Source organism: Antrostomus carolinensis, unplaced genomic scaffold (assembly GCF_000700745.2).
Source record: "Antrostomus carolinensis isolate BGI_N321 unplaced genomic scaffold, ASM70074v2 scaffold30843, whole genome shotgun sequence".
Classification (NCBI taxonomy): Eukaryota; Metazoa; Chordata; class Aves; order Caprimulgiformes; family Caprimulgidae; genus Antrostomus; species Antrostomus carolinensis.
The window spans coordinates 9976-20572 of record NW_010303627.1 but is presented as its reverse complement, the minus strand read 5'-3'; the positions used below and the strand labels follow the sequence as shown (position 1 = coordinate 20572).

At 35.1% G+C, this 10597-nt stretch overlaps 1 protein-coding gene across 1 annotated transcript in view; it reads left to right on the top strand.

The window, feature by feature from the left end:
• LOC104522013 (D-ribitol-5-phosphate cytidylyltransferase-like) overlaps positions 1-10177 on the top strand; it is a gene marked incomplete at its 3' end in the record, with an annotated part of 20720 nt that extends 10543 nt beyond the window's left edge. The window contains 1 exon segment of the mRNA XM_010164176.2: positions 10028-10177. Within this exon segment, the coding sequence (XP_010162478.2) occupies positions 10028-10177 (150 nt within the window).
• Positions 10178-10597: the final 420 nt, after the last annotated feature.

The following is a 10597-nucleotide window of genomic DNA, read 5'->3' as shown; positions in this document are numbered from 1 at the left end:
GAGTTATTAATTAAACATTGCAGTTTTGCATTTGGTTGATTAAATTGTGCAAGAGTCCTCCTACAACACCTCAAGATTTTTTTTCTTCTTTCTCTGTAATATGATGCAGATGATGTGTTTAATGATATGCAGCGGATCAGTAGCCATCACATCAGAATACTGTTGATTTTCTAATGATCTAGGCTTTCTGGAGGTGGAATATAACTTCTTAACTGTAGTTCTAACTCCTATGCCATTGCCCTCAAGATTTCTGCTCCACTGAATACAAATGTTAACTCCTCTTACTGAGTTACTCTAACGTGCAAAATCCTTTGTGGTACAGTGCGCTCTCACTGATAGCTTTTTGCAATGTAAATCAGTAACTAGGGTATGGAAGATGACTTGCTGACTGCAAGATGTGTTTTGTTACTTGTTAATGCAATATAATGCTATGGAGTCAAAGTAAAATGAATTGTATTGTTAATTTTAGAGGCAAAAAAGATTGTTTTAATGATTAATTTACAGCAATTATTCTGTTTAATTATTTTCATCTAGATTTACAGTATAGCACTAGTTAGAACAGGAAAGTGCTGGTATTGCATCTTATCGTTATCTTATGCTGAATGAATGCCAAAATATAAAGCTGTAAGTGTACTTTAAATATTTATAAAAATATTGAAAATATTGGTAGCATACTGGTTACATGATGTGCTTTGGAATGTTTAAATTGCTTAGACTAAATTTTACATGTTAATAGAATTCATCCTAATTGTGTATAATAAGCAACTATTGCTGCTAACTGAAAAGATTAAATATGTTATAAGAAAGTCTCAGTGCAATATACCAGCTTGTGCCGCTCTTTAGGTGCGGGATGTGATGTGAGTCTGGATCGTATATTTAGTATGGATCTTTGGTAGCATTGTGCAGAATTTATACAGACTTTGAAGTACTTAAAAACCTATCAAGAAGCAAATAAAACCTTAAAAAATAAGAACATGTTATTAAACATTTTCAGTTATTGCATTGTGACAAAAATTAGCTGAATTTGTTCACTGAAGTAGTGAGACCTTATTTGGCTAATAATATGATAAAATATTTTATTGAATATACAGTACTATTGTATTTATGGAAAACCCAAACTTTTTCAACCGTTCTTGAATTTCTCACACGGAATGCACAGATAAAGCATGTCCTAGAAGAAATGCTAGATAATTTGTATGACACCATTAAAAATGTGTGTATTGGTTTAATCCTGCTGACTTCTGTAATTTTATTCTTTATTGTATTAAAAATAGTTCATCTGATTTATGGCGGTAATTCATGATACAAGAGCAACGTAAATGACATATTCTTAACACTTATTTCCCATCTACTTTTTTTAAAAAAATCCAATTTTAACATGAAATCAAACGTTCACATAAATTAGTTGTCGTTGTTTGCAGTACCACTCTTTGCTTTTTCTTAGTACATGTGTATGTTCTTGGTTTTGCTTCTTTTCCACTTTCAGTATGTTCCTGAGCTTGCTTTCAGTGCTGTGTGTTGAAAAATTGCAGCCTGTGATATGCCCAGTTCTTTCACCTCCTATATGTATGTCCAGTCACTTATTCCTATTGTCCTGTATTTTTGAGGGGTATCTTTTTTATTTTCTTTGAGAAATCTTGCTTTTTCCACAGAATGAGATACAAAATTTAGCATGTTGTCAATTGGATCAAAACAATATTTACTGATGCTAAGAGGTAAGTGCTTTAAATACAAAAGAACAGAAATTATGTAAAGTAAAAAAGAACATGTGCAGTCCTAATTTTTGAGCAACAGTTTCTGCTATCAGTAATCTTCTTTAGTTTGCTGTAGCTAACTGGGGCTCTGACATGTCTTGAGGTACATGTACTATCCCCACTTACTCAGATAGTACGTTCTGATAAAGGTGACCTCATTAGAAGAAATGTTTTTTCTTTCTTAAACAGTGTCATAAATATACATTACATTTGTTTAAGGCATTCTGTGTCTTTGAAGTCAGTTCAATGTACAACATAGTGTCAGCTCATTAACATTGGATCAAAGTGTATTTTAAATTTCTGATTAAACATCCCCTCTTTGCAACTAGGGATAAACACAATTATAACTTCTTCCTTCCTGGTGTTGGTTTAAGATTAACATGTGCCCAATTTTAGTGACTTCGATTGTTGCTCCTAGCCAGCTGGGTAAACAGACTTTAAGGAAATTAGGTGAAGTTTAGCATACAAGCCTTTTCTCATAGTGTTCAAAACTCCTTACATTCTGTTCTAATTAACCTTCTTTTTGTCTGGCTGATGATTAGGTTTAATATCTGTGTTACACCAGGCTTGTTAAACTTTTCAACCAGTGCTGTCCTTGGGCAATTAAGAGCTGCCAGTACAAATATATCAAGATAGCTGGAATTGGACTGATTGGTGGTACTGTCTACATAGAAAAAAGTTTAGTGGGTATCTCACTAATGAAAGTCAAAAGTGATGTGCCCATAATGACTATGTATTTTGATTTTTTTTATTTTCTCTAACAAAATTAAAAATAAAGCAATTTAAGAATTATTCTTGTTATCTAAAAAACAGGAAAATACCTGTCAGAAAGAAGGTTACCTTTTTTTATTCAGCCTTGATCTCTAATGGATACGCAGCCCAGGTTTCAGATTGTACTTGTTTGTTGATAGAAGGAATCCTGTCCCCACCCCAGCACTGCCACACAGATTATGTCTATGCTGCATGGTAAGGTCTGGGTGTGGGTGAAAGTATGATATACTCTGGACTCAAATTTGTGTTCTGCATGATAATGACGGTATCTCTACCTTTATTGTGGTCTGCTATTCTTTACTGAGTCATCCTGGTTGTCCTATAGTCCTGGCTCCCTGCCATATCTGGTCCTTCAAGAGAAGCATGCAACTGAGGTATTGGTTTGGGAAGATCTTTTTGACATGACATTAATGGAAGGAGTTATGGGGACAGATAACTCGAACTGCTGCCTTGCCTTGCTGTACAGCAAGTAGGTGGGCTCTGGATGCAGAATGAGGTTATGAACTCTGTGGACTATGTGCGGGCTTGAATCAGTTCAGATTGGAAGTTTGGCTGGTTTGGGCTTGAACATACGTTTACACATAAGTTTAGAAAACTTTGCACATGTAGCCAAATTGTAATTATCAGCTGTACTATGTAGGAGTGGTAGCTTGTAGTTTGTCTTGTTACTTTGTCTATGCCCCATTCTCTGCCATCCAAATAGAACTGTTTTGACAGGATTTCTCTAGATTGAAGGAGGAAGTACTCCCAAGTCTTCCATCTTTGCAGTGGAATCATAAAACTTCTCACAGATTACAGCTTTTGGTTTTAGAGAAGATAAAATGTGGCCCTAGACAGCAGCTGGATATGAAATGCAGAAAAGGAAAAGAAAAAATGAAACAAAAGAAAACAAAAGTTATATTTCAATGTGACACCTTGAATGTTCATCGGAAGAAATTCTTTAATTTCTTTATTTTACAAAGATAGTTATATGACTTTGTTTTATTATATTCTTCCCTTCAGATTTACTATATAAAAGATTTGAAAAGAACATCCTCTTAAATATGTGAAATATTTTAATCTTATAATTGAGTTTTCGAATTTTGCTTTGAAGATTGTTTGATAAATTTGAAATAAGAAGTCTTTCAGTAGAGATGATTCTTCTAACTTAAATGTTAATTACTGAGTGTGGCTGAAGCGTGTTGATTACTATAGATACAACTAGTTTGAGTGCAGATGTCTGAATAGAAATGCAAGTTTCTACCTGTTTCATGCATCACAGATACTGTGTTTATTTCTGTATTTTTTTCATGCTGTAGATGTCTGTGAATGCCCTACATGGCAAGTAGTTTGATCTGTATAAAAGAATACTTTCCCTGTAGTAACATGTGGAAACAGTTTGATGGAATAAAATGAGAAGAAATTAATCATAGTTATTCTGAGCTTCTTCTGTTGGTTCATAGCCAGACCTAATTTAGACTGAAATCCTTAGGAGGTGGTAGTGTTTGGTAACATACAAATAATCTTTCACCTAATAAAAAACATTCCATGACATATTTGTAAACTGTTAGATACCTAGCCTGTCTAAATTAACATTGATTGTTATTGTTACGTCGTTGAACAGTGTCCTAATGCAGTCCTTGTCTTCATGGAAAAGCAAGATAAAATTGTTTGTATATTTACCAAGTTCACCTCTACAAAATTGACTTTAATGGAGTTCCAGGATGAATGTATTTGTCCTACTAAGTGTGACTAGCCCCACAGTCTCCAGCATACAATTTCAAAGAAGTCAGCTGCTTTGAAGTGATGAAAATTTTTTTAATACACTTCTATTTCCAGTGTATATATGCAAGACAAGTTTATTTTTTGTAAGGCAGGGTGACTAAATCATTTGGGAGTCTTAGCTCAGTAGTATTTTGGTTGTCAGAGCTGAAAACAACTCTGTTTAAAGAAATAAAATTAATTTAAATATTGAGAAAACATGTAAAAGCCTGAGAGTAGGGGCATTCTTTTAAAGGTAGCACTCATAAACTGTGCTTGTATGTATTTGACATCAGGCATATTCCCAAGTAATTTTAAAACATTGAATCTAATGCAGTTAGGATAATTGAAATATAAAATGTATTTTTACTTAATTCTAAAAGACAACTAAGAAGATAGCATGGGGAAAATTAATTTTAGAGAAGATAAAGGCTATGAATGGAGAAGAGTATTGTTGGTGTAATTAAAAAATTGAAAGGAGTCACGCTAGACAGATGAGCGAGTCTGCTCATTTAGAACTAGGCTGTGTAAAGTTTTAGGCTGTGATTCCCACTCACTTGAAGTTCATGTTAGAAATTGTATAAGTGAACTTTGTGGGTCTGCATTAGTACTTGAGCCTGCTGGGGACAGGGCTGTGCCAAACACATAGCATACTTTTTTTTTTTTTTTAATGTGCCAACCTGTAGGATCTATGGTTGTCTGCGCTTGTTACTACACTGTTGTAAAACAAAAGAAATTGTAGTTGCAATATTTTTTGTGAGGATTTTGTGCCGCTGGAACTTTTTTTTTTTTCCTCTTCCTAGTCCATATCCTTCAACTTGTTGAGCTTTGCAGCTATTTGGCATTGTTCCATTTCAACTCTGGCTACCGAAAATGACCCGAGCAGTGATGCGGGTGTGTTGGTTTTCATGCTGCTTTGGAGCTTCTGGATCTTTGGTAACTTGTTCTTGGTAGGTTATATTTTAAATGTGGAATCTTGATCTCAGCTGAATAACACACTGTGTGCTGAGGGTGTTTGTAACCTGGACAGTTTCTTGCTTGTGATATAAGCTCCATCTCCCCCCACTAATCCTTTTTGTAATTTTAACAAGTTCTGTTTGTTTTAAATAAAATGAAGATTTTAATGTTTAGGAATATTCAGTAAAAATAAGCTATACTGCATTGTGTTAGCCGGGTTGCTGTGTTGTGTGTAGGCTTCTGTGGTGTAAACATTGATACTTGATTTTGTAATAAAAGTACTGCTTGGATTTTACTCTCCCTGAACGGACTGTGTTGTCTGATCTTAAGGCACACCCTGGTTATGTATTCATTGAATACACACTTCTAAACAATTTATTGTCAGAATGAAAGTAGGAAAAAATAAGAGTGATACAGTGTTACTGATAAGCGGAAAGGTGGATTAGTGCACCTTTAATCCATTGAAAATACTTATGATACACTATTATACTGACCTGAATGATGCACTTTATTCTCTATCTTTTTTTCAATCATGATCACCTCTTTAAATCTTGAATGTATGCTGTGCTCGAGGCAGTTATGCAAAAAAATGAATACAAAACAGAACATTTTTGTAAACATTTTTGATTTGTGCTCTTTAAAATGATTTATAAGAGATGCCCGTTGTTTCTAGGAGCATCCAGAGACTGGTTCAGTTTTCAGCAGATGGATGGATGAGCTTGCTTCTGAGAGATACCAGTCTGTCACACTGAAGTTGTAATTCTGCCTTTTCAGGACATTTTAGGACTTTTTAAAAGGAAATTATAGATTAAAAGGATGTTTTTTCTTCCAATATTTTGTCTGCAAAAGAAAACTGAGCAGTTAGCAGTATTTGTTTCAATGTCTTTTATGAAATAATATGAAATAATATTGAAATAATACTATGAAATAATATTTTAAGAGCTTGCCCATGGATTTTTTTTTATGCTTTAACTAATTTATTTAACAGAATATGCAAAAATGGAGGAAAGAAAGGTATGCATTTCCTGAACGTGCCAGGTTCACCAAAATTAGTGGTTGACTGTCTTTGAAGTGGAGTGGCTTGAAGGCTGTAAAGTGGACATTTAAAGAAATTCAGTTTAACTTTCCATTAATTATCCACATTCAGGAAGGGTGTATGATGCATTTTGTGTAAGTTGAAAGCAAATCTACTTGAGGTCTGGGTCAGAATGATTAGAAATTGGAAGATGAGTACTCTGGGTAGGGGAAAGTTAGTATAAGACCCAGGCACTTGCTTTAGACTCACAGGATTTGTATTTTGTGGTAGGCTAATTCAAAGTGTAAAAAAGATCTGTAAATTATAGTGACATTCACAAGTACTTATAATTTTAAATGAGTACAGATTTGCTTTGTTTTATTCATTTTTAAGATTCATGTCTGAACCTCTTGCCTGAGAACTGGGCCAAATACCTGTGCATTCCTGACATAAATAGCAAGTTAAAGCTTCTCAAATTAGAACAAATAAAATTCAGATACCTGAGACTCGGTGTATGCTCTCTTTACTAATATGGAAATAGTTAATGACTGATTTATAACCACAAAAGCAACATGGAAATTCCTTGCGAAGAGTAAAATACTTGGTGTTGTAATGGAATAGATGTAGGTTAGCTGGATGATGATGTTCTTCACTTATACCCCACAGTCTTCAGGGCCAAAAGCCCCTTTAGATACAGGAGTACCTTATTGTAATATTTGGCCTACTGTGCCCTAATGTTTAAGTTTCTGAACTAAAAAATGTAGTCTGTAGCCCTGGCTTAAGTACCTAAATTCCCTTTTCAGTTCACTGCAAGACTACTAGGTGTGGAATTCAGAAAAAGCTTTGTGCTGAGTAGGGAGGATGCTTGCGCTAACCAGAAGGAAATCCTGCAGAGTGAGCCATGCATCTTAAACTGTGCCCCTTTTTGGCTTGTGTACGAGAAAAAAATTCACAGCTCAATTTTTCTGTTTTTACATGCCAAATATTATGTTTATGCTATGAATGAAGATACCCATGAGCCAATTTTGGAAGCAGAAGCACATGCGGTGAGGTCTGTGTAAGCCAGCTTGGGTTTGGCAGCTGTGTTGGCGTATGCCAGCTAGAGAATGTTGCCAGAAGTACTGCAGATGCAAGGTTTCCTGTGTTAGGGACTCAGCTGTCTTATCCCATATGAAAACAATGCAGGGCTTACACAGCCCACTATTTTCCTTTGCTTGGTCTGAATTTCACCCAGTCTGAAAGTGACCTTAGGAACTAATGTAATTCTTGTGTCATTGGGGTGGTAAACTCAGTGCTGTGTTGGGTCACATCATCTGGTTGAAGGAGCTTGTGCGTGTGTGCCAAGACAGAGAAATGTCCTGCGGAAAGGTGAGCCAGTACTGAGTGAAACAACCAACCAGTTTCTGTATCTTGTCTCAGGATTTTAAGGTTTCAGCTCAGTGCTCTACCTTAGCAAGTGTACCTAGCTCTTGGATTCACGGCTTTTAGACCCCAGCTGCTCATTGTAGGAAGGCTTTCTGTGCAGTAGAAACTTCTAAGTACTAGAGCTGTGCATTCTGCTTTTAGAGCATAGAGCACACAAGGACTGAGTTCTTTCTTGGAGTAAAAGCTATTTTTTAATCAAATGATTGCTAGTTATCCTGTTACTGCGTGCATAGTTAAGATTTCTCTCCCTTGCATGATCAGAAGTCAGCTATAAATCTTATTCTTTGTATTAAATTTCACATTTTCAGTCAGTGTCAGGTATGGTTTGAGTGGACTTGCTGCAGAAGACATCTTGTTGTGGCCCACTTGTTATTTCTCATTGGACGCAGTGCTGGGGCAACGTAAAGTAAAACTGTAGTTGTTTAAAAAATGCTATTTGTTAGATGTTAGGTGCCATGAAGCTTCCAGTTATTTCAGAAGTTAACTGGGGATTTAAAAAAAATATGTTTGGATTTATTAGAAATTAGATCTTGAATCTTCTGGAAGAGCTAGACCTCAGCAGAGCAGGAGATGTGGTTCAGTATTGCCACAAAGATACAAATGTAGACATTAACGAATTTTTGTTGTGCAATAAACCAGATGTCAAGAAAACAATGTGTTTCAGAGCTCTCTTAAGAATATAATTTTGAGTATTTCAATTTTATTTAGAATTACAGTTTGTCTTTTTGTTTCTCAGAGTGCGTGTTTCACTTGTGAGATTTGGTTATGCAAGTCACATTGTATTCTCTTGGCCTGTTTTATGCTTAAAATGTAACATGACATGATTGTTAAAAACTGTAATAAAATACTGGATCAGCCTAAGAAATCCTCTTTTGCTAACTGGTTTTCTGGAATGGTAACTGTTTCAGGGAAAAAAAAAAGACAAAAAAAAGAGACAACTAATTACAGAAAAGCTGTGGCTAGCATACTTCTCTGTCTCTTTTCCCATGACCTTCTAATTTTATAATTTTTTTGGTGTGTGTGACCAATTAAAATATGATGGCAGAGCAACATAACATAGTCCAAATGCCCAGCAGCTGGGATATAGAGGTAATAATCCCTGTCCTGGAATCACAGGAAATAGAGAGGGGACGAGTTGCAGATAATTTTGTATCTCTACTTCTGCTTGTGCACAGCTTTTCCTCAAAGTATGTCTATTGAATTTATTCCTCATTTAATACATTGACCTATTACTAAAATTATAGTGGTATTTCGTTTTGTGAGTTTGTCTTTTCTATGACAGAAGAAAAATTGATCCTGCCTAGGACAGAGAGGTGGACTCGATGACCTCTCGAGATCCTTTACAGACAGTTCTGTGGTTTCATAGTTATCTCTGATTTTTCTGGACCATGTTTACCTTTTCGATTATAGTGTTTTGCTTTGTGTACTCTTTAATGTATGTATCTTTTCCCATGTATTAGAAAGAAAAAGTGCTTTTCAGATTTTGAGAAAGTGGTTCAGATGTTTCTGTCATACAAATCTTTTGAATGTCTCTCCCTTCTCCCTACCCTAGTAGCTCATGCATATCAGAATGCTGTGAGCATGAGAAATTGGTTCACATCTCTGTCCTCATTCTGTAAAAGAGTGAATTAAGATGCTGTATTTTAGAGCTCATAAAATGCTCAACATGCTGACGCATTCCTCTTTGTTTTATTGTTCAGTAGGGTGAAAAGGGGAGAGAAGACAACTACTTCTTTCTCTTCTGAGAGGCGAAAAAACCTTTGGGCTTACTTTTGGTGTCTCGTTCTGCAACTGTATACTTATGTGAGGTCAGAAATCTTGTAAAAATGGACAGGACTCACGTATGTGGGCAGGAATTGCCAACAGAAGAAACTTGAAATCAATTATAACAGTACTCTTATTTTATGTGATGAAACTGTTTTTTTTTCTTTTCTGTGTCAAACCTCACTAGACCTCAGATTATCATCTGTGGCTGTAGTGAGAAATGTCAGAATTCACCATTGGGAGTGGTTTTCTAGGTATACTGATTTAAGATGTTGGATAATTCCAAATGTTTTTGGAACAGCATCAATTATTCTTTTTTATTATAATTAAAAATAGATAAAAAACACTATAGTGTAAGGGCACTATTCTTAGTGGTTAGCATTGTTAAGGACCATTCTTTTTGCCTTGTGACTTGATAAGCAACATTCTGCTGCTGCATCCTTTTCTTCGTTTTTGTATGGACAACAAAGTAGTATGACTTATGCATTATGAGATATATAAAAGATAAATAAGTTGAAAATGCATTTTAAAGCTCTTATGGCTATCTGATATACATTAATATTGACAACATTTAGACCTCTCTTTGTGTTTTGTTCCACAGGCAGCAGGAGCAATTCGTCCTCTAGTTTCTACTGTTATTGCCTCTGCTGCAGATGGCTGTTTAGACCACTCATTGGAACGTGCCAGGTACAGAGCGAGTGAAATGCCTCAGGCTTTCTTATTTGATACAATCTATGAAGCGTACCGACAGGTAAGACTGAGAATTTATAATAGTTTTTTCCATTTACTTTAATTAAAAAAAAAAAAGATAACTTCTCTTCTTTCAAAAATATTCAGCATCTATTCCAGATCTCATCAAAATGTAAGCATATTTCTCTGTAGTTTTTTGATGAAAATGCTTTATCATTCTAATCTGTTCTAGTTTTGCAGTTATCAAACTGCCAAATGCAAGAGGAGGTGAGGGGTCTAAACTATTGGGAAGACAAATTTGCTTTAATTTTCATTGCACATTAACTCACTCATTTAAGTAATCTATTTAATGTGTTTCAAGTTAGGTATGTCTTATGAATTGTTGACTGAGAGTATCAAAGAGATTTGGATGCAGTGTGATAATGATATTATATAATAATATGATGGGATACAGGCTGTTCTGAAATATTGGAATAATATT